Raw genomic sequence first — 24,158 nt, 5'->3', positions numbered from 1 at the left:
TTACAGCACCCTTTAACGGTCAAGCCAGCCGGCCCTTTACTTATGACACAGGCGCACGCATGGCACTACTTTGTTGATGCACGTGCGGCTACTGCGCACACAATTCACAAACACAGAAAATGATTTTTTTTTTGGTTTGGACTGGAGTGTACTTTGGGGGTTACACCACCCTTTAACAGTCAAGCCAGCCGGCCCTTTACTTATGACACAGGCGCACGCTTGGCACTACTTTGTTGATGCACGTGCAGCTACTGCGCACACAATTCACAAACACAGAAAATAATTTTTTTTGGGTTTGGACTGGAGTGTACTTTGGGGGTTACAGCACCCTTTAACGGTCAAGCCAGCCGGCCTTTAACTTATGACACAGGCGCACGCTTGGCACTACTTTGTTGATGCACGTGCGACTACTGCGCACACAATTCACAAACACAGAAAATTATTTTTTTTTTGGTTTGGACTGGAGTGTACTTTGGGGGTTACAGCACCCTTTAACGGTCAAGCCAGCCGGCCTTTAACTTATGACACAGGCGCACGCTTGGCACTACTTTGTTGATGCACGTGCGGCTACTGCGCACACAATTCACAAACACACAAAAAATATTATTTTTTTAGCACTTGGGGGGAGCACCCCTGATGGACAGAGCACCCCCTGGACAACACTACAGCACCCCTTTAGGACTGGGACACTGCACAGGACTTTGGAGTGGACACAGCCCCTATGGAGAACTGACTGCACAACACAGTCCAGCCAGCCCCTATGGACTTTGAAGTAGTGGACACAGCCCCTATTAACAACAGCAGCACAGCACAACACAGCCAGCCCCTATGGACTTTGAAGTAGTGGACAACAGCAGCACAGCGCAGCACAACACTACTCTGCACTACACTACACTACACAGCCCAGCCAGCCCTAACTCCCACCCTCCCTCTTCACAGCCGAGTGAGAAAATGGCGCCGACGCGGGTACCTTATATAGGTTCCAAAACCCGCGAGACTCGGAAGGCGGGATGATGACGTTTTGCCTCGATTTCAGATCCGAGTCAGGCGGGAAAAGTCGAGCCTGACTCGGATCTGCCTCGGATCGGGGGGGCTCGGGGGGTTCGGATTTCAGAAATCCGAACCCGCTCACCCCTAATATATATATAAAGGGGCCCACACTATGCACTCTCTAATGGTTAGCCAAGCCTCTGTGGTGGCTGGTCACACCCATTTAGCATGGGCCCCTACCACTGCATTCCCCCAGAGTGCCCTTCATACCCCAGTCTGACACTGGCAGCGCCCATCCACTTTGACGAGCTGGGAATTTTATGTCAGGAGTCCGCTCCGAAGTGTGCCGCATTTACGTTAATCATTATTAACAACATTATAATGATCATCTATATGTTTTTTTATGCTTAATAAAAAGGGTACAGTCTTATGTGATGTGTTTTTATTTAGTAGAGATTAAGAAATGATGTCACTGTATTGCATCATTATTTTGGTCTAAGGGGACGCTTGTTTTGAAGGCTATATGGCTGATATGTGAAATGTGAAATTTTAAGTAGAAGAACAAAACAGTATGCCCCAATACACATCACAGGACACTGAAGTGACTTTTAATATTGTTATATTTAAAAGGAGGGCGAACATTATTATAGTGGTTTTGTATAGTCGGCATGAAACAGAATTTGACAGCAGAAGAGATCCTATAGGACAATCTGGTTTCCCTTATTTATGTGTGTATGTTTTTTAGGTTGTGCATTGGGGGATGTGGGGGGGCTGTTATTTAAAAAACTGCAAATATGCAAATAATTATGGTTTATTAAGTGTCTGTCCTGTACTAAACATCTGCTGAAATACAAAGAACAAAAATAATACGCTTATGAACATTGTATATTTTTACCCTTAAAAGTTGTTGCACAACCTGTAAGTATTTTTTTTATATATGTAAATTTATACATATGCTCCAGTGTTCTGTTCTTAGTAGATGACAGATTATTCAAGGCAGGAAGCATCAGCTGCTACACGACTCCATTACAATAAACGTAATAGTGTCTACCAATGTAAAATATAGAAGTTATATAACCTCCATGCCTAGTGCTAAAAATGTCAGCTTGACTTTATATCTCTATAGTAGGGGTGAGCGGGTTCGGATTTCTGAAATCCGAACCCCCCCGAGCCCCCCCGATCCGAGTCCGATCCGAGTCAGGCTCGACTTTTCCCGCCTGGCTCGGATCTGAAATCGAGGCAAAACGTCATCATCCCACCTTCTGAGTCTCGCGGGTTTTGGATCCTATATAAGGTACCCGCGTCGGCGCCATTTTCTCACTCGGCTGTGGACAGTGAAGAGGGAGGGTGGGAGTTAGGGCTGGCTGGGCTGTGTAGTGTAGTGTAGTGCTGCTGTTGTCCACTACTTCAAAGTCCACAGGGGCTGGCTGTGTTGTGCTGTGCTGCTGTTGTTTATAGGGGCTGTGTCCACTACTTCAAAGTCCATAGGGGCTGGCTGGACTGTGTTGTGCAGTCAGTTCTCCATAGGGGCTGTGTCCACTCCAAAGTCCTGTGCAGTGTCCCAGTCCTAAAGGGGTGCTGTAGTGTTGTCCAGGGGGTGCCCTGTCCATCAGGGGTGCTCCCCCCAAGTGCTAAAAAAATAATATATTTTCTGTGTTTGTGAATTGTGTGCGCAGTAGCCGCACGTGCATCAACAAAGTAGTGCCAAGCGTGCGCCTGTGTCATAAGTAAAGGGCCGGCTGGCTTGACCGTTAAAGGGTGCTGTAACCCCCAAAGTACACTCCAGTCCAAACCAAAAAAAATTTTATTTTCTGTGTTTGTGAATTGTGTGCGCAGTAGCCGCACGTGCATCAACAAAGTAGTGCCAAGCGTGCGCCTGTGTCATAAGTAAAGGGCCGGCTGGCTTGACCGTTAAAGGGTGCTGTAACCCCCAAAGTACACTCCAGTCCAAACCAAAAAAATATATATTTTCTGTGTTTGTGAATTGTGTGCGCAGTAGCCGCACGTGCATCAACAAAGTAGTGCCTAGCGTGCGCCTGTGTCATAAGTAAAGGGCCGGCTGGCTTGACCGTTAAAGGGTGCTGTAACCCCCAAAGTACACTCCAGTCCAAACCAAAAAAATATATATTTTCTGTGTTTGTGAATTGTGTGCGCAGTAGCCGCACGTGCATCAACAAAGTAGTGCCAAGCGTGCGCCTGTGTCATAAGTAAAGGGCCAGCTGGCTTGACCGTTAAAGGGTGCTGTAACCCCCAAAGTACACTCCAGTCCAAACCAAAAAAAAAATATTTTCTGTGTTTGTGAATTGTGTGCGCAGTAGCCGCACGTGCATCAACAAAGTAGTGCCAAGCGTGCGCCTGTGTCATAAGTAAAGGGCCGGCTGGCTTGACCGTTAAAGGGTGCTGTAACCCCCAAAGTACACTCCAGTCCAAACCAAAAAAAAAATTATTTTCTGTGTTTGTGACTTGTGTGCACTGTGGCTGCACGTGCATCAACAAAAGAGCAGCGCCAAGCGTGCGCCTGTGTCCCATAAGTAAAGAGCCGGCTGGCTCATTTCTTAAAGGGTGGTGTAACCCACAAAGTGCACTACTCTCCAGCAAAAATAAAAAAATATTTTCTGTGTTTGTGTGCGCTTTAGCCACATGTATATATCAATATAACATAAATGGAGGACCAAACTTTCTCCGATAAAAATAAAATAGGGAAAGATCAAGAACCACTTCCTCCTAGTGCTGTTGCTGCTGCTGGGAGTTGTTCATCATCCCAGAGAGGAAGTAGGAACATCACTACTTTTACTAAACAATTGACCCTCCAACAGTCCCTAGCGATGAGGATGAAGTACGACAGCAGTCATCCTGAAGCAAAACGTATAACTGAGGCCTTGACTGCTATGTTGGTGTTAGATGTGCGTCCGGTATTCGCCATTAGTGCAGTGGGATTTAGACAATTGATGGAGGTAGTGTGTCCCCGGTTCCAAATCCCGTCTAGATTCCACCTGCATCCTCAAAGCAGCAGCGACAAGCGTGTGTCTGTCTGTTAAAGGGTGGTGACACCCTCAAAGTGTGCTACACAAACAATAAAAATATTCTTCTTCTTTTTTCTGTCTTTGTGAAATGTGTGGGCTGTAGCCGCACCTGCATCCTTAAAGAAGCAGCGACAAGCGTGCGTCTGTCTGTTAAAGGGTGGTGACACCCTCAAAGTGTGCTACACAAACAATAAAAATATTGTTCTTTTTTTTCTGTCTTTGTGAAATGTGTGGGCTGTAGCCGCACCTGCATCCTCAAAGCAGCAGCGACAAGCGTGCGTCTGTCTGTTAAAGGGTGGTGACACCCTCAAAGTGTGCTACACAAACAATAAAAATATTCTTCTTTATTTTTCTGTCTTTGTGAATTGTGTGGGCTGTAGCCGCACTTGCATCCTCAAAGCAGCAGCGACAAGCGTGCGTCTGTCTGTTAAAGGGTGGTGTAACCCTCAAAGTGCTCCAAAAAATAAAAAACTATTTTTTTAATGTGTTTGTGACTTGTGTGGGCTGTAGCCGCACTTGCATCCTCAAAGCAGCAGCGACAAGCGTGCGTCTGTCTGTTAAAGGGTGGTGACACCCTCAAAGTGTGCTACACAAACAATAAAAATATTCTTCTTCTTTTTTCTGTCTTTGTGAATTGTGTGGGCTGTAGCCGCACTTGCATCCTCAAAGCAGCAGCGACAAGCGTGCGTCTGTCTGTTAAAGGGTGGTGTAACCCTCAAAGTGCGCTCCACAAACAATAAAAATATTCTTCTTTTTTTTTCTGTCTTTGTGAATTGTGTGGGCTGTAGCCGCACTTGCATCCTCAAAGCAGCAGCGACAAGCGTGCGTCTGTCTGTTAAAGGATTACATCGGTGACAGCATCCAAGTAGGCATGTCAGACAGTCCGTACCTGTACTGGCAGGAAAAAGAAGCAATTTGGAGGTCCCTGTACAAACTGGCTCTATTTTACCTGAGTTGCCCCCCCTCCAGTGTGTACTCCGAAAGAGTATTTAGTGCAGCCGGGAACCTTGTCAGCGAAAGGCGTAGGAGGTTGCTTCCATAAAATGTGGAGAAGATGATGTTTATAAAATGAATTATCAGCTCTTCCAGGGAGACCAGCCTCCAGAACGTACAGAGGGACCTGTGGTTGTGGATTCCAGCGGGGACGAATTAATACTCTGTGAGGATGAGGATGTACACAACACTGAAGAGGGTGAGGAATCGGTGGATGAGGAGGATGAGGACGACATCTTGCCTCCGTAGAGCCAGTTTGTGCAGGGACAGATTAATTGCCAGCTTGTTTTGTGGGGGCCCAAACGAACCAATCATTTCAGCCACAGTCGTGTGGCAGACCCTGGCGCTGAAATGTTTGGTTTGTTAAAGTGTGCATGTCCTGTTTATACAACATAAGGGTGGGTGGGAGGGCCCAAGGACAATTCCATCTTGCACCTCTTTTTTTTCTTTGCATTATGTATAGTTTGGGGCCTAGTTTTTCAAACTGCCATCCTGTCTGCCACTGCAGTGTCACTCCTAGATGGACCACGTGTTTGTGCCGCCCACTCGTATCTCTTAGTATAGTCATCCAGCTACCTCGGTGCAACCTTTTGGACATAAAAACACTATTGTGAGGTGTTCAGAATAGACTGGAAATGAATGGAAATTAAGGTTATTGAGGTTAATAATAGCATAGGAGCAGAAAAACCCACAAATTCTGTGATTTTAGCTGTTTTTATGCTTTTTTTCAAAAAAATACAGATCCAAAACACAAAACCCAGAACCCAAAACACGGAAGGGTGGTTTTGGCAAAACCAATCCAGATCCAAAACACGAAGAAAGATCCAGATCCAAAACCAAAACACAAAACACGAAAAGTGGCCGGTGCACACCCCTACTCTATAGTCTTTTGCAGAGTTAGACAACGTGTGACTCTCCAGAAGTTGTGGAACTACAAGTCCCTTCATTATCTGTCAGCCTCCGGAGCCCCACAGGTTTCCTGGTGTATGATTAAAATTAAGCAAACTGTACTACAGGTAAGACTTTTGCTCTTCTCTTTACTGGATGCAACTTACAGTAAGTTATACTTAGTGTGAGTGTAAGTTTAGTGCAGTAAATATTGGGAGCCCCCCCTGCTACCTTATCCTTACAGCCCTGCCTTGAGACCTAATGAAACTTGAATCCAGATTCACTTCTTATGAGGTCTATCTTTTGCAGGCACTGTAGGCGTGGCATAAATAATAATGATGACACCAGCAGCACTATCTAGTCGCTTCTGATTGGTTGACTAATGACTACTGAGCCTTCAGTTTACATCACGTCGAGTGGTGGCTCCAGCGCAGTCCAAAATTTAAATAGGGGAACCACACCAACTGCCATTTCAAAAGCTGCCAAACATAGATGGCCGGGACTCACTGACACAGGGCCGGCTCCAGGGTTCTGAGCACCCTGTGCCGGCTCTTGAGAGAGTGCCCTAACGCCCCCTGTGTGACGTTATTTGGAGGTGTGCCCACATGGCACACCTCCAAATAACGTCAGGCTGGGGGTAAAGCCCAGCACTCCGTCACTGGCTGGGCTTCCCCCAGCCCTCTCCTGTCAGTGAATGGTTGCCGCGCATGCGCGCGGCATCCATTCACTCTCTGGGGGGTCCAGCACCGCCACAAACCTGCGGCGGTGGGGGTCCCCAGACTCCCGATTTGACCACTCGCGGGCCACTTCGGCCCGCGGGTGGAACAGCACAGTACTGTCCCGCTGAAATCGGGATGCTGGGGAAGGGTTCCACACTCTACGGGTGGCGCCCCTGTGCGACCGCACTGGTCGAACACCCCTAGAGCCGGCCCTGCACTGACAGGTGGTGTGGCTCCCCTATTTGAATTTTGGACTGCGCTGCAGCCGCACTTCTGGAGCCTCCATTGGTCACGTCTATATATAGGGGGAATTCAATTAGCCGTGAGGTTCAATTAAATACTCTTTTCCCCACATTGTAATTCAGGGGTTTATGCATGGAAACCCACCGATTCTGCTTAAATTAAGAGAATCAATGAGCTTCCTTGTGCATTTAACCCTTGATGGTGCCTTTTTCAGCTCCTGAAGATGCGAGGAATAGTCCACCTCTGGGAAATAACATGTGGGAGTTAACCCCGCTAAATAACTTGGTGGCCCCAGGTAGTCACCTGTTTACACTGATCCGTAACCCGGCTACAATCCTGCTCGCTACCCGGGTTGGATTGCCGGGTCACCAGTAATTCTTCGCGGACCCTTTTACACTGAGACAAATGATACGGCAATAACCCGGGTTATTTGGCCAGTGTAAAAAGTGTATTAAATTGTATTCCCCCCATGTCAGGTTTCAGCGGTCTGTTCAGATTTCTTATTCACAATTTCCACTTGACCTACTGAATGCAAGAAGATTCCCATGGGATTTATAAAATGATGTAGGGGTTATATTTAATGACATTGTATTTGGAAAATGCTAATTTTCACAAAATGAATGACACTGTGAAGACACTATTCACTATTATGTATATAACACTTCACTACATTATATTGTAATAATACGAGTGGTCTAATATATGTGAAGAAATCATCAGTGATGTGGAGCTGGTGGCAGCACATGTACATGGGTGTCCTCATCTTAAGTTGCCTTTATAAGGCCATAATTAGGGGCCCAAATTCCATGAAATGGTGACTGTTTAAAGGAAATGATCCCAAAATTAAAAATAGATATAGTAGAGTCAAGACATGAATTTTTTGAGTGTTATTATTTTATATGACAGGGTCTGAACAATGCGTAACTGGGCCACAGAGTAACATTTTGGAGAGGGCCCTTCAGTGCCCATTTATCCTCCCGAAGGACCCCAGGCTGTCCTGCCCCATTTACCTCTAGGCCCCAAAGCATCTACCAGTGCATATAACATAGGGAACCATAATATAATTTAAACTTTGTGATAAACTCTTAGGGGTCCATTCATCATAACTTAATGGTGTGTCACAAATGCGGAATTTTAGGTAACAGGCCAATCATCATCAGGGGTCCGATAGGCCCACTTGATATTCCGCAAACTCCAAAAACGTAAAGTTTTCGGAGTTGCCTGAAAGAATAACCGCCATCTTCATGTGTGATCCTCAGGTCACAAATGCACAGAAGCCTGCCACAGGGGAGCTAAGTAATGCTGATACTAATGTAGTAGTGTTACTGATCGCGGAGACAGCTGCTTTTCGGAGCAGCTGTCCCCGCACCGGAGCAATGCTGAATTGCTCTGGTGATAAGTATCTCCCGTGGCGAGACCCCCCGTTGATGAATGGACCCCTTAAGCTGGGTACACTTTTAACGATGTGTACCCAGCCGACCTGTTGTGTGATGGGTCCCGGCATTGGCAAGTGCATACACACTTGCCGATGTCAGGAGCGACATCGTGACGGTGGGGGCCATGCTACATCCGGCAGCATGGCCCTCTCTGATGATGTCACCCGCTGGACCTGCATACATCGTCAGTGAGATTGAGTGTACACACTAGACGATGTTGCCGACATGTCGTACGATCCGGCCGGACGTCATATCATCTAGTGTGTACCAGCCATTAGACTCGCAGCATAACTGTGTGTAGAATTCTGAGTAGGCAGCTGCTGGTGTTCTAGAACTCAGACGTCAGCAGCTGCCAGTGTTCTAGAACTCAGACGTCAGCAGCTGCCAGTGTTCTAGAACTCAGACGTCAGCAGCTGCCTAGTCAGAATTGTAACGTCAGAAAAGCTGATGTAGAGAGTAGGAGTTTATGGCTATTCATGATAAATGCCAAATGGAAAAAGTACTGTGCTGTTATAAGCTATTAAGTTTTAGGTGTGTGATAATTACCCTTTAAATGGCTATTTGAATAGGATGTATTTACATTGTCCCCTTACCTCGTTCATATGTTTGTTTCCCTGTCACGCACATGCTTGCCTTACTCACAACTCAGTAATCTACATTTTAGTAAATCTATCCATTCATTTTCTCAACTCAAATGCATATAATGTAAGGAAGATTAAACTCAGCAGGTAAATGAATAAATATAGGTAAATAAATGTGTTCAGTCAAATATTTCATATTTCCAAGAACAATGTTAGAAGACAGATGATATAAAACACAGCGATGTTCCAACCAGGAAACCACAGAGATCTAAAGAGAAGATCGGCTCAGGCAGCATATAATGAAAGCCAATGGGGGGCGCTCTTCTAGTCACATCACTGCTACGGCCTTTTTCTCAGCGTAATTCCTCCTGCGGTGTGGCAGAGGAGCAACATTCTTTATTCATTGCACGATACACTGACTGACTATATCATTATTTAACAACGCTGCAATTTTCTTGGCCCATGTGACATTGTGGATCGTAAAGGAAATTGCTCACTTATAAAAAGAATTAAACAGCTAAGTATTAATGCCTCTTAACTGGCGAACCAAGATCTAATTTGTTAGTGGTTCCTTTATCCAAATATTGTTTGTACTAAACTACTGTATGAAGCAGCGTACTGCATAGGGAAGGCTGTAAAATTCCCTTCCGCCAAAGCAAAAGGAAACCCAATGGGCATTAATCGTTAATTTGTCAGTGAAGAAATGGCAACATTATCAATTATTCATCTGGAGCCTGTGTAATTGTGGAACTTGTCACAATATATGTAGGTGTTAGTGGCAGCACACATATCACTCCCGTTCATATACCAGCACCACAGACACATAGAAGCTGCTAGGAAGACACATATTTATTGTTTTGTGTAATATATACCCATATCAGAGTGCACTGTTTGATTGACAACTGAGCTATTTTAACCTTCAACGATATAACACTACGGTGTGATCTAATACTAGGTATACACTATGCGATAAGTCAATCAGCTGATGAACGACATTGCATAGTGCATCAGAGGGTGTGTACGAACAATATATCTGTGAACGACGTAATTCACAGACATATTGCATCTGCCATGCAACAGTGCAGATGCCGATATATCTTGCAGGTATATGACACGGATTCAGTATCATTTACGGCGGCCAGCGGTTCAAATCCCGACAGCGGCATCCCGGCAGCAGTGAAAATCTCGATCGTTCCCAGGTAACCTATTCCACCCCCTAACCCTCCCTTAGCGGTGCCTAATCCTAACCTCCCCCCCAAGTGCCTAACCCTAATCCCCCCTCCAAGTGCCTAAACCTAATGCCCCCTTCCCGCCGCCTGAACCTAAGTCCCCCGGGGGGGTGCCTAACCCTAACCTCCCCCCAGGGGGTGCCTAACCCTAACCCCCCCTTTCCCTAGCCTAAACCTAAACTCCCAGGGGGGTGCCTAACCCTAATTCTCCCCCACCCGGAACCCTAAACCTAACCCTCCCCCCCCCCTCGTGGCTTTTCTGCGCCCAGCGCTCGGCTTACCTTTGATTAGTAAGCCGGGTGTCGGGCTCCCGGCGTAGGTAAAATGACAGGCGTCGTGATTTCGACGCCTGTCATTTAACCCCTTGCCGGGATTAGACAGTCGGGAAGCCGACGGTCGGGATTCCATCCGTCGGCTTCCTGACTGCTTCCCATCGGCACAACTCGCTGTGTGTACGCGTAACCCACAGAGCGCCCGTACACATGCTGCAGGGACCACGGACGACTTACATCTCAATTGGGCAGGCAAATTTAAATGCCCGCCCAGTTCTGATGTCAGCGCAGACACACCGAGCAGCAGATTGGTAAGAGTGTATTGTCTCACCAGTCGGCCGCACTGTCTGCAGATCCTTGGGTCAGCGGACAAGTCGCCTAGATCTGTACCCTGCTTAAGAATAAAGTTAGTCACACAGGCTGCAATCTCGTTGTCTATTTGGTCATTTTGAGCAGATTAGTCTGACACAGTGGCGGCTCCAGGGGCGGGGCTGCAGCACAGTCCAAAATTCAAATAGGGGAGCCACACCAACTGCCAGTGAGTCCCAGTCATCCATGTTTGGCAGCGTTTGAAATGGCAGTTGGTGTGGTTCCCCTATTTGAAATTTGGACAGCGCTGCAGCCCCGCCTCTGGAGCCGCCACTGGCTGACATCCTATTGGTTATGACTCTATATCAATGATCATTCTCCATGATTGAAATCTAAAATGAATATGCTTAAAAATGTGGTCTCATCTCAACATTATGCGCACAATACCAATCACATTATATGCGCCCACTTACAATCAGATCTGCAAAGTTTATAGCATGTAGCAAACTTTAGTATCTGAATGTCTTATTGACCTTGTTGCTTCATATACTTAATAAAACTTTTAATGCATATATAACTTTAACAATATATTATACGAGTAAATTAAAAGCACGACGCAAATGGGAATTGGACATTGCCCAATATTACTAGCTGAAATTGCTTTAATACTAAAGGTATATCTAGGTTTCCAATATTTGTATACCAAACTATAATAAAATGTCTACCTGCCTAAACTACTGAGAGATGTAACGTTTGTTGCAAATATAAAGGTTTTGTAATAGTGCGTCACAAGTATTGTGCAGCACAGATTTGTGGTGGTAAAAGCTATTAATAACTAAAGCCTGACGTCTCAGCAAAAATAAAATAGCACTGATGTAATTTGCATTCTTTATTAGCAGTTCCAATCGTATGTGTCAGGACACCTGCATAATACGTGTTTTCAATTAATATTACAAATTGCGTACTCAAGGAAGTGTAAACATAAAATCTTGTACACATTTAAATTAAGTTGCAAATAATTGTATATGTGTATATAAACTTCACGTTACTGCTAAATATATTTAAGCACAGCCCTTTAACAAATGTGCCAGACACACAATATAAATAAAGCTATGAAAGGGTTTGGTAAAGAAAGAAAAAACGCTTTTGTATTAGGAACTGTAAATAGCTACATATGAGTAGGATCAAATACATCAGAAAGTAACAACTGTGAATGATATTACAATGATCTAAGCTTTCCTACAATCTTATTTCATGGTAAGGCACTGTGATTTCACACTGAAATAATTATCATTAGTCTAAGACACGCATACACAGGAATAAAAATATACTTTCCGGGTATGTGATCTCACCTTTGTGATCTCTTATAGTTCAGTGTAAACACCCATTGTAGGATAAACTACTTCAGTTAATTATGAGAACAATATCAATTTGCATTTTGTTTAATGATCATGGAATACATTAAAATATACTGTGAAGAAATATTTGCATCACTAACAGATGCAGAAACATTTTCTATCTTGGTTGAAACTGCTCCGCCAACTCTATTAAATAAATTAAACAATACTTAAAAAATGCAATAAATAAGTAAAAAACACTAATTATATTTCATTATTAAAAGACATGTCCTAAATGGACTTTGTTTTATTTTAGCACAAATTGTTTTCTAATCCAGTAAATGTAATTATTTTGCCCAGAATAATCAAGTTTATCATCGAGGTTATATTAGAAATATATTTTCATAATAAAAATCATATTAATATTTTTTGTTCTCTGCAACATCTACAACATACAAAGGTAAGTAGAAAAAAACAATTACAATAAATAAATATATTTCTTATACTACATACATCTGAAACATTATTATTACTATTATTGGAATAACCTAAGTTTAATGAAATATCTAATGTTAATGGTATTGTTTTGTATACTATCAATTATTTAAATCAGCTGAAGTTATTGGAATTAGGCAATTACTGGGAAAACAAAAACAGAGCATTATCTGACAGTGACATAGATCACACTGGAGATATATTATAATAGCTTTAAGATAATATTCTGTTTATCCTAAAACTGATAATAAAATATAGCCAAACAGCAATGGAAAATTAAGAATTAAATAAATCAGGTAAGTCAATATTTAATTCATGGGTGTTAAGCAAGTGATTTACCTTGACAATCCTAATGAGGGTCTTCAACTGATAAATGTGAAGCTGTAGGTCCATACGATCAGTGAGCCAGGTACAAACAACATTCATTGAACTTGTATACCATTGCTGAAAAACAGATGAAAGTTCTCCAGACATACAGTAAGGATAGTGACAAGCGGTCAATATTAGTCAAAATGGTGGGCATTTTTAGTTATCAATCAATAATGTTATCCAAAGTAATAAGACATTTACTTAACATTTAATTATTATTCAACATAATATATTCAAAGTAATAAATTGTGTATTTAATATTTAATTGTTATTCAACATAATAAATTAATATTTATTCCTTTACATGATTTCAGTAAAAAAATAAAATAAACAACATTGTATAATTTTAAAAAAATTAATACAATGTGCAACAACTGAAATCACTACAAATAAAACATCACATATTACAAATTCTTTCTACTTACCTTTTGAAAGAATCTAAAAGCTACAATATAATTGTCTACTGACATAATGTATCAACTGTATGAAATCGTCAACAGAAAATAAAAAGTCTAAAGCACCATTCCAGGTAATATGCAGTGGAATAACTATCTGGGGTTTGCATATCCAATGTGTTATCAATTTGCTTTAAATTGCAAGAATATTAACAGAACACATACACATACAAATGAGCTTTGATCAAGCTGTTGAAATAATGTTTCCCTCTAAGAGGGTTAATTTTGCTTCTTACATGTGAAAAACGCTTGAAGCTGTGTCACTGCAGACTGCCACCCCTGCAGAGTTATATGTCTCTGGAGCAATACACTTCTAAAATACTGTTTAGAGATTCATATTTCTATTCCAGTTAGCAGCATCAGAATAATCTATAATTCATCAACACGCATAACCTCAACAATTAAAAAAACAAAATAAAAACAACTAATAAATGGTCCAAATAAAATCTATATTTTCTAAAACAAAAATACAAAAAAAGCACAAAGATTATTTTCTATGCATTGTAAAAATCGGTTATAGCAATGCAGGTGAATTACATGTGTGCCCTTGTGTACTAAACTGTCTGATCGTATGTTAAAATAGATGTCTCTAAAAGCAATAATTATATAAAGAGTAATAGTCTGTACCAAAATAATAGTAAAAATAAAATATAGAAATAAGATTGGATGGCCAGAATTGATATTACAAAATTGCGTCACTTTGCTGAAATGGGATTAAAAAATATGGAAGTTTAATACAAAATTAACCTAACCTAACTACAGCATCTCATACACTTACTGAGCTTTGCTGGCACTGAATTATAGGTGACTTACAAGCAACTATACTTTAAAATAGTTATTCAGACAACACACTTAAGAACAAACAAGCTTATTACATTGTTCTTGAACCCGAAGAATGGGTCTAACCAATACTTGTTGTATGGCTATAAGTAAATCAAACAGATCTTTTTATGGCTCATTATGTTTTGAAGACACTGAAAAGAAAGGTTTTGGAATTCTAAGTGGAAGCATGGGGAATAGGGTGGATACTTAAGAAATGCTTCTGATGGTGGTCATCCCTTTTAAGACTTTCTATATACAAACATACGGACAGCAGCCTGTTCAATACAAATGACCATAAAACACAATTACTACATACAGTACTGCTCCAAAAATCACAAAGAACTAAAAAAATATACTATCCAAACAGATCTGTATATACTGTAAAGCTGGCCACACACTAGACCAACTTGCATCCAACCAGCCAACTAGTTGATTGGTTGGAATGAAAATCTGGTAAGGTATGGGAGTATCTGATGATCAGCAATTTGCTCCTAAATGCCAGAAAACAGATGAAAATGGTCGTTAGACAAGTTTGTTAAATGTTTGATCTAAACAATTTGTTCAAACAACAGTTTTTGTCCATTTTCCGGCGTTTGGGAGCAAATTGCTGATTGTCATTTGCTTTCATTCCTTACCAGATTTTCATTCCAACCAATCAACAAGTTGGCTGGTTGGACAGATAATCTGTAGATGTGTGGCCAGCTTAAGTCCTCAGTGGTGCATCATTTTTGAAAATAAAAAGGTATTAGAGGTTTCAGAACATAGTGATAGGCATCCGCAAAGAAAGACAGGTAAAATGTACTTTTATCAAGAGATAAGGCACAAGAAGGAACCTTTATATCAGTGAGACGGATACTAAATCTCAGGTAGGTGCTAAGACCTGGATATTAATTTCTGAAAGTACAGTATTAAACCTTGGGTGAGGAATTCAGTTACGTTTACATTCTTCTGGCAAAAGCTGGCTCTGGCCGCCCAAGGTTCAAATTTAAACAATGATTTATGTACAAAACACCTATTTTTGGAGCTTCCAGAGAGTAAAGTGCTTGGAAAACATTTTCAGTATAATTTGTGTTTCCTTGAAACGGATTCTCGGGCAGTCACCTGGTCACTTATTGACCATCTACAGTTTGGTAAACAGTGTCCCAGAGTAGTCCACATGATACTCAATGAATGATGATTATAAACTAACATGGGAGCTTGTACAGACCCTCTGTCTTACTTTAGAGGAGTTTCTCAATGCGTTGCCATTTTTTGTGGTTTCTCTAACATGAGAGATGTATTATTAAATAATTTGGTTCTTTATTGGCATCAAGTCTTTTTTTTTCACCACTGTCATCAATTTGCTCATTTCACAAGCATCCATATTCTAATTTAATATCATATGTTTTTTCCTAGGATACTCCCTTTTTGCATTTTTAACAGAGAAAGCAAAACTACTTGCGAAATGACATTGAATACATGCTGAGGCCATAAGGCTCAAAACTTTTCACTGCTTAACACAGAGATATAGATCAGTTAAAAAAGCTGTATGTTTTCTCTCTGTGCAGTCTATGAGCATATTTATGGGGTTGTTCTGAGAACCACTTTGTCTGCTACTTGATATGCTTTTGGCCATTTCCTGTTCTGGTCACACCCTTAATGATGTCATACCCAACCCCTAATAATGTCACAGAAGGCCATTAGGTCACGCCACCCAATAGATTGTGAGATTGATGGAAAAGCTCTGGGAAAGGCTACAGGAAGAGAGAGCAAAAGCAAAGTGCTGTAAACCACATACAGTCCTGTATATTCCCGTTGAACAGAATACAGGGTTCCTTTATAGCAACCTGAAACCAAATGAAAGGTATCAGTAGCATCTGTTAAAAAAAAAAACTTTGTCCCCGGGTGTCTTGCTTCAAAGTACTGGAGCTGTTGAAAAATACAACACATGGTCTGTTCTACTTCCATGAGATCAGTTCACTTAAGCTGATGAAATGATCTTTCTATCAAATCACCGAGTTCTCCTGCAGGGCAGAGGCAGTAAGGTGTGAGGCAGGGATTCAGGGGTCACCACATTAACTTTTCTTACTGTTTGGTGACTTTTAACAGGTCCATAATATAATCTGACATTTCCTCCTCAGTCTGCGCTGACAGATTGGAGCAGGTGTTTTACTACAAGCATCAATTCTAAACCCTTCATTTAGATCTTTCTGAATTGCCTGTGGTGCATATTAACAAATGATGTAGTAAGACAGTGAAAATATACATTTTATTCTCTTATTGCCTCATTAATATGCACTTTCCTTTCTCTCACATCGACCACCAGTTAACGTGGTGTGAAGTCTCCTGAATGCTGACTGTTAAATGGACCAAATATTGCATGTTTTGGGCACAGGACTATTTCTGTACATTGATGTCCTCACATTAAATCAAAGTACAAAAACCGTGGCAGTGTTTTCCATTTATGTCTTAAACGTACATTGCAGTAGGCCGCACAACCAGCGGCAAAAAAACGTATTCTCCCCGTGATCCAAACTCAATGAGGTGCAGCTTAAATAAATCTTTGTGACCTACACGCGTCACACAGTACTAGATAAATAAAAAGTTTGAAAAAATGACCGCTCCTCCTCTAGAGGTGTAAGGAATAGTCACTTATATAAACCACAGCCGTCAAATCTTCTTAAATTAAAGTAAATAATAAAAACAGTGAAAACTGATTTCTTAAAATCTCCTCCAATAAATTTTTCTTTGTTTCAACACACTTCAGCAACACCCCTTCAGTGTCAGACAGCACCTCAAATAATCACAATATGGGATCTCTAAATTCAGCAGTCGTTTGCTGGTCCAACTTGGCCATGCATTTTCTCTCCTCATCTTTGATTTCAAGTTGCAGTTTGCAATCTGGGTGAAAACCATTTAAAGTTGGTAGAAACAGGAGACCAGAACAACAATGTACATGGAACGGACCAGGCAGCAACACAAGGTATATGCTATCACCAGCCACGGCTGTGGTTTATATAAGTGACTATTCCCTACACCTCACATTTTTTATTTACCAGGCCACACAACCAATTGATCTACAACAACTGTTATTTTAACTCAACATCAACTGGAGTTTGTCACCCCATTTTCTATAATGTGTATTGTAAGTTGACAGGGCCTATCTATTATAACCCATTCATCAGGAGAAAATGGGTGATCTCATTGTATATATGGTGTTTCCTTAACGATTGAAATCCCCAGGCCAGTGATAGATATCATGGGGTATCAACTACAACTTTCACAGGGTCTCTCTGGTTAAGGGTAGCACACTTGGCATGGGGAATACTATTTAACAAAGATAGTGGCACTACCAGTACTGCTGCTATCCTACCAATGTCACCTGCATGTCAGAATGACAATAGCAGAGGACACTTACAGAAAAACATTATATGTTATTTAAATAAAGCTTTTTTTTCATAAGCTAAATCTCTAAAATATATTTTTTATTATTTATATAGTCTACTTATTTTTGTATATATTTTTATTTCATTTTTTTTTTTAGAAACTGGGACTGGAACCCCAAGTCCACTCAACTGCCTGGGTTGTGGAAAATGGCGATAGAAAATCTTTGTTATCGCCAACAGATAATAAATAATCCAGCGGGATGCATACTCTACAACTTCACATGACACTTGCAGTCTAGAAACAGGAAAAGAACAAGTGTCACTTGAAAGTTAGAAACTGACCTCCTGTCTTTTTTTTGTATCTGAAATATGTAGTAACCAAGATAGTTGTTTTAAAAGTCAAGTTACTGTAACATAGGGGTTAAAGTAATTACAGCTACTTAAAAAAAAGATTAAAAAAAAATTTACATTTTTTTTGGTCTTTACCGGATTTTCATTTCCAGCGGTGGCAAACAGTGCTATGATACATAACACACATAACATACTTGTCTCTGAATATATAAATTGCAAAAATTGATATGAATAAATCTTCGAGTAACACACTGGCTGCGGCACATTTTCGTATTAACCGTGCTGAGAACCTCTACTCCCGAGGAGGTGGTGTCATTACACATATCCCCATAACATCTGCAATCCCCCCCATTTTGTTTTGTTAGGTCTCAATCGAAACATGACCTCCTTGCTCTTTGCCATGAACCTGCAGTTCACACTCGTACTTTACAGGAAGCGGCTGCTCACCGCAGGGGTGCTGCAAACAGAATCGTGTAAACCAGATGCAGCGCTGAGTCTTAATGCACCTGAAGCAGTTGTATTCTTTATTCAGAAGCTTATATACTTGTAGATTAAGGTCCCTTCAGCTTTGTAAAGAGGGGGACAAAACCAGGAATGCTCATAGGGCTGGGATGTCAGCAGGGAGGCAGAGGGATTACAAGAAACCTGGGACTCTGCCTCTTGCTGCCTTTGCTAGTAATTTTTTTTTCTTCTATGTGAACAAGTGCTACACAACAGATTGAAGCTGGTATAAAGGCCTGAGACTGTGCAAGAGCACCCCACTGTGCATCAGCTGTGCTTGCAATTAGCAATAAGCATGAAATCATTATTGTGGTAGGAGATGATGGCAACGTGAAGTGACAAGTTTTACAAGGGAAGTTCTGGTGGGGATGTTTGAGGAAGTCATTTTCTTATTATTATTCTGCAGTCTCTTACACTATAGCACGGTCAATCTATTCTCTTTTATTTATTTTTTTAGGTAAATGAAAGGATTTAATTTTTTTTTTTGGTAAATGAAAGGATTTAATTTTTTTTTTTGGTAAATGAAAGGATTTAAATTTTTTTTTTTGGTAAATGAAAGGATTTAATTTTTTTTTTTTTTTGGTAAATGAAAGGATTTTTTTTTAATTACTCACATCATGTGATGTTTGTTTACCTACCCCTCTAAAATCTACTGTTTTATTTAAAACCAGAAAAACATAAATTAAAAAAAAACCCTTCAAATTAGCAAATAACTTCTTATTAAGGTCTGGAGATTAAGCATAGAAAATGACTCAGCAGGTGACTATAGGGTGGATCTGGGGGGTTGAGAAGTCTTTAAAACGGACTCCAAGACATTTTCTGCTTCTGACAAAAGGACAAAGTAATCCTACCTGCTTGCTTTAACCGCTCTTGTTTGTCTATTATTATGTACTTTAATGCTCATAAGAACACGACTACTGGTGATACGACTCAATTTTCCTCGTAACTCACACGAGTGACCTCTGTGCCAGCTCCGGCTTCACAGCTCCGGCCAATCCAAGCATTTCAAATCCCTTTAAAACTGAGACAGTGATTGCCAGGCAAAAACTTTGCAGGGAGCGGCGTCTTTTGTTGCTGTGAAATATGGGTTTGCTTTCAGGTCCTTTTCATGCTGTAACTATTTGAAATGAATGTGTCCGAGGAACACTTACATAAATAGGAGGATTTATTCACAGGGAACTACATAAAATTACGTGACTTATTTATATCAAAGCTAAAAATTAAATGCACTTCTATAGTGATGTCCATGGCTAAGGGAACACAATATTTGAATGGAAACACTGTAGAATTAGGATCACCACCTGGCCAGTATTATATTGCCAGGCCAGTAAAAACTCAGGGCCTGATTTAGATGTAGACGCAAATGCTATCGCAGCTGCCTTCTCTCAAGGATCGCAATTGCGAAAATGTGCTAATGAGCCACTCACCGACCAGTGCTTAGATACTCCCACTGAAAGCGTCTCACATCCGCTGCTCACGCACAAATCCTGAAACACTGAACGCAGTTCAGGCGGCCATCAGCCTTCTGAGTAAGTCTAAGCTGTCGCAGACACAGAGGGTCTCCAGACACTCAGAGGGCTCTCCTGCTGCGAGCAAAATCGCAATGGCTAATTTATGCACGCCTTGACAACAGTGTCTAAACGGTCTGACATGCCTGCGTTTTTCTAACCATCCCTCTGTTACCTCCCCCAAACGCTTACTACCAGTCACTCATGCTAGTGAATCCTCTGTGCAAGCATATTCACAATTCAATTGCTGCGCGTGCACAGTGCGGCTTACCTGCATGCACAATGGCTGACAATCGTTCAATCTGCGTAAATATGGGCACTGCATCCACATCTGAATCAGACCCTCAGTTCCAATGTTATTAATAGGGCAGAAACAGAACAATGACTGGAAGACCAGTTTTATATTCTAGAACCAACCCCATGCTGAATATACTTGCCAACTTTTCTGAAATGTCCGTGTGACTCATGAATTTATGGGAACTCTACCGGACTCCCAAGAGTAGAGTAGCCTTCCAGATACTGACTACTTCCCCGGTGAAGTTGGTGGTCTGGAGGCTTGATAAGGTGGCTCACGGCATTCCATTGTGAGAGGTGGGACAGCAACGATGCAAATCTCTGCACTACGTCCTCCTTAATTTCTACGTACCACCTCCCCATGTGGATCACCCGGGCAGAACAATTTAAAAGTTGGTGAGTGTGTTATTAAATATAACTATTATTTACTGATATCACCTGAATGTGATACAGGTTGAGTCTCCCATATCCAAATATTCCGAAATACAGAATATTCCGAAATACGGAATATTTTTAGCATGACTGAGATAGTAATAACAAATTTTTGATGGTTCAATGCATACAAACTTTGTTTAAGGCACAAAATTATTAAGACTAGAGTATAAAATTACCTATAGGCTGTGTGTATAAGGTGTATATGACACATAAATTAATTTCATGTATGTACACAAACTGTTTGAGGCACAAAATTATTGAAAATATTGTATAAAATTACCTTCAGGCTGTGTGTATAAGTTGTATATAAATCATAAATGTATTCTGTGTTTAGATTTGGGCCCTATACCTAAGACATTTCAATATGGTATGCAATTATTCCAAAATACGTAATATTCCGAAATCCAAAATACCCCTGATCCCAAGCATTTTAGATATGGGAGACTCAACCTATCCCACATTACTTATGCTGGGCATACATTGTCAGATATGTAGACATTTTAACAGCCCGAAGCCCATCAGATATCGTGGCCGTACACTGTGAGATATGTCAAAGTGTATATGGCCACAATATCTGTGTTCCACCCTGGGGAGGAAACATTTACTGTTCCTCCCTTGTGAAGAAACGGCAATGTATACACTGCTAGATGCGGCCAACAAATGATCGGATTAGTCAAGCATGTCGGTAGATTTTTCATGCCCGATAGGTTCAGACACACACTGTGCAATTATTGTCCTGATCTGCCCATAATCTGCAGACTGGGGCGATAATTGCATAATGTATGCCTGGCTTTACCCCCAAATATCAAAAGAAGAAAAAATGCTGAATGCCGAGTCAAAATTAACATCAAACTATGCACTATTTTTACATGCTAAACAGCGATTAAAAAAAGTACTAAGAACAAACTTTGGAAAGTTGGACAGTAAGGAACAATTTACAGCAGTGGAGGATTTGCAGATTGACTGATCTATAATTTCTTCGCTTTATGGGGAGATTTTTAACAATTTTTTTTTTTTTAAATTCCATCCACTAGTGTTTGTTTTTTAAGTTTGTAAACCATTGTCCTTTGGTTTGGGTTAAGTTACAAGACTCTCCCAGTACATCGCCGCCTTGCTGTTCAATGAAGATTGCATAAAAACATGACAACAGCATAGAAAACATTTCAGAGTATTAAAAAAAATTGTAAAAAAATTAAATTTGTTCATTTATGCATGGTATTGATTGCTGCATAGCAATATTTGTTCCATGAAAACACTTTTTCTGGTAATAATAAATGAACCTTTTTTCACTATAAATAACATTTTATTGGAATGCCCAAGCAATCTTCACCAAGCGGCTGGTGCAGAATTGAATGCAAATAATGAAATAAAATAAAAAATGCATAAATCCACTCATACACAGTTATACACATCTATATGTATCTATAAGTATACACAACCCTGCTGAGACCGCAATTCCCACAACACACCCTCACTGAACGTTGACTAAATGGGTACGTACCATTACAAGTTACACACCATTAGTCCCAAGTGGAGATTAGACTGAGGGTCTGATTCAGAGGCGCTCGCAAAAAAGCGAGCGCTCGCTCTGAATCAGGGCGGGCGCTGTTTTTTTTAGGCCGCTCGCATAGCTGTGGGTGACCACCCACAGCTATTGCGAACGGCCAGGATGATGGTGCGATGGGCAAGACCATCGCGACCATCGGGCTTGCGACGAGACCCTTGTGGTAGGGTCTCGTGGCCGCAAGCCCCAGAGAGCTTCTGGCTCTAATAGAGCCGGAAGCTCTCTCACTGACATGACACTGGTGATGTCAGTGGGGCCGCCCACAAACGGCAGACGTTCGCTTGGGAACGCCTCGATTTGTGAAGCCACACCCCAGCCACATCGACAGCCGCCCCTTTTGTAGTGTGCCACGGAGCGAGTGCTTTTTGCGCTCGCTCCGGGACTCGCGCGTGCGCACTGGGCCACCATCGACCTGCTTGCGAGACTCTTCATCACCCTCAGTTGCGTACATGTGGCTCTGGAGCTGCACAGTGCGAAAACACACAAGATGTGTCTACAAAATGAACTTGCTTTCAACTCTGCGTCAGCACCCAAGTGTCTACTGGTTTTTAGGTTTGTTTTGTGATATGTACCTTTTCTGTTCATCTCTCTTGTCCATTAATTTGTTTTGTACTCAAGCAGACACCACCCACTTGTATGACACTTCCAATCTAGCCAAATAAAAAGTCTAAACACAAGATATGACGCTCATCTTATAGAAATGACTTTGCCATTTATGCAATTTACTTCCACTTTATGCATTTTCTGATATCAGCAAAGAAACAAAAGGCCTCTGTCTTTAGAGACTTTGGGGTATATTTACTAAAGGTCGATTTTAATCACTTTAAAATCAATGAGAATCTATCAACATCGATATTGTGTTTTAAAAAAACAAATTAAAAATAGACTGTTAGTAAATGTTAGAGATGTGCGGTTTGGATTTACTCTGATATGTTTGGATCTTAAAAACAGCATCATATTGGCTATCCAAGTGTCACGTGTTTTGGATAGCATATAAGAGAAATCCGAACTAATCCGAACTTTGGCAATAAGAACCGAATAAAACCAAACCCGCACATCTCTAGTAAATGTGTGATTGAGCCACAGAAACACAACATTGATGTTGATCGATTTTCATCTATTTTCAATCAATTAAAATTGATTAAAATCGATCCTTAGTATATATACCCCTCTGTGTAGTACACTAGAACTCCAAATTGGTGGGTGTGGTCAGTATCTTGGTCAGTGAAAGCGGACATCAGCTACAGATGGCTCTAAGTTCGCCAAGAAACAGGGACATTACTGAGGCAAGAGGCACTTTATTTTCACAATTCATCAGAAAGTAGTAACTTCACTGAGGCATCGCACACTTTGTACCTTGTCCCTTTAGTGATATTATTATGCCTCTAATGCAGGGGTTCTCAACCACGGTCCTCAAGGCACACTAACAGTCCAGGTTTTAGGGATAGACATACTTGAGCACAGGTGACTTGTAGTGCCTTTTGTAGTTTTGTAGTGTAGTTATTTTGATTAAACCATCTGTGCACAATCATGGATATCACTAAAACCAGGACTGTTAGTGTGCCTTGAGGACCGAGGTTGGGAATCACTGCTCTAGTGAGTTGGTTGGAAAGAATTTTAATTGACACTTGTCAATCCCGCAAATGGCTTCCTCCACTGTATGTAAGTTGTACTACCATCTAAATGGAAGAACATTTACAACGTTATAATGGCTGTGGAGTATATGTGCATGCCTTAGGGCCACTTAGATGTTGCAACTTCCTGATTGGCCCTCCTGCTCATTAACACTCCTCCTCCATCTCACACAACTCCAGGTTTGAGACAGAACACAGAGCCCCGGAAAAATATTGGTAAAGAGAGGAGAACCTGAGGGAGGGCGCTACAATGAATGTTGTCCTGGGTTGGGTGCTTTTTCACCGTACCTCAGGGTGTGCAGCTTTAAATTCATAAAAAATTGGAGCAAATCCATATCAAAAAGG

The 24,158-nt window shown here is 41.3% G+C and overlaps 1 protein-coding gene across 20 annotated transcripts in view; it reads right to left on the bottom strand.

Annotated features, from left to right (window-relative positions):
• The window catches only part of CADPS (calcium dependent secretion activator), a 489,445-nt gene that overhangs the window by 7,842 nt on the left and 457,445 nt on the right, over positions 1-24,158 (bottom strand). For all 20 annotated transcript variants that reach the window (XM_088473424.1, XM_088473427.1, XM_088473407.1 and 17 more), the window contains one exon: positions 12,855-12,959. In XM_088473424.1, coding sequence (XP_088329550.1) covers positions 12,855-12,959 — 105 coding nt within the window. The remainder of the gene's footprint in view (positions 1-12,854; positions 12,960-24,158) is intronic.

The sequence above is a fragment of the Taudactylus pleione genome, unplaced genomic scaffold, assembly GCF_031769625.1.
Source record: "Taudactylus pleione unplaced genomic scaffold, aTauple2 ptg000135l, whole genome shotgun sequence".
NCBI lineage: Eukaryota > Metazoa > Chordata > Amphibia > Anura > Myobatrachidae > Taudactylus > Taudactylus pleione.
Note: the sequence above shows the minus strand (reverse complement) of the source record. Positions and strands in the feature narration are given on the sequence as shown.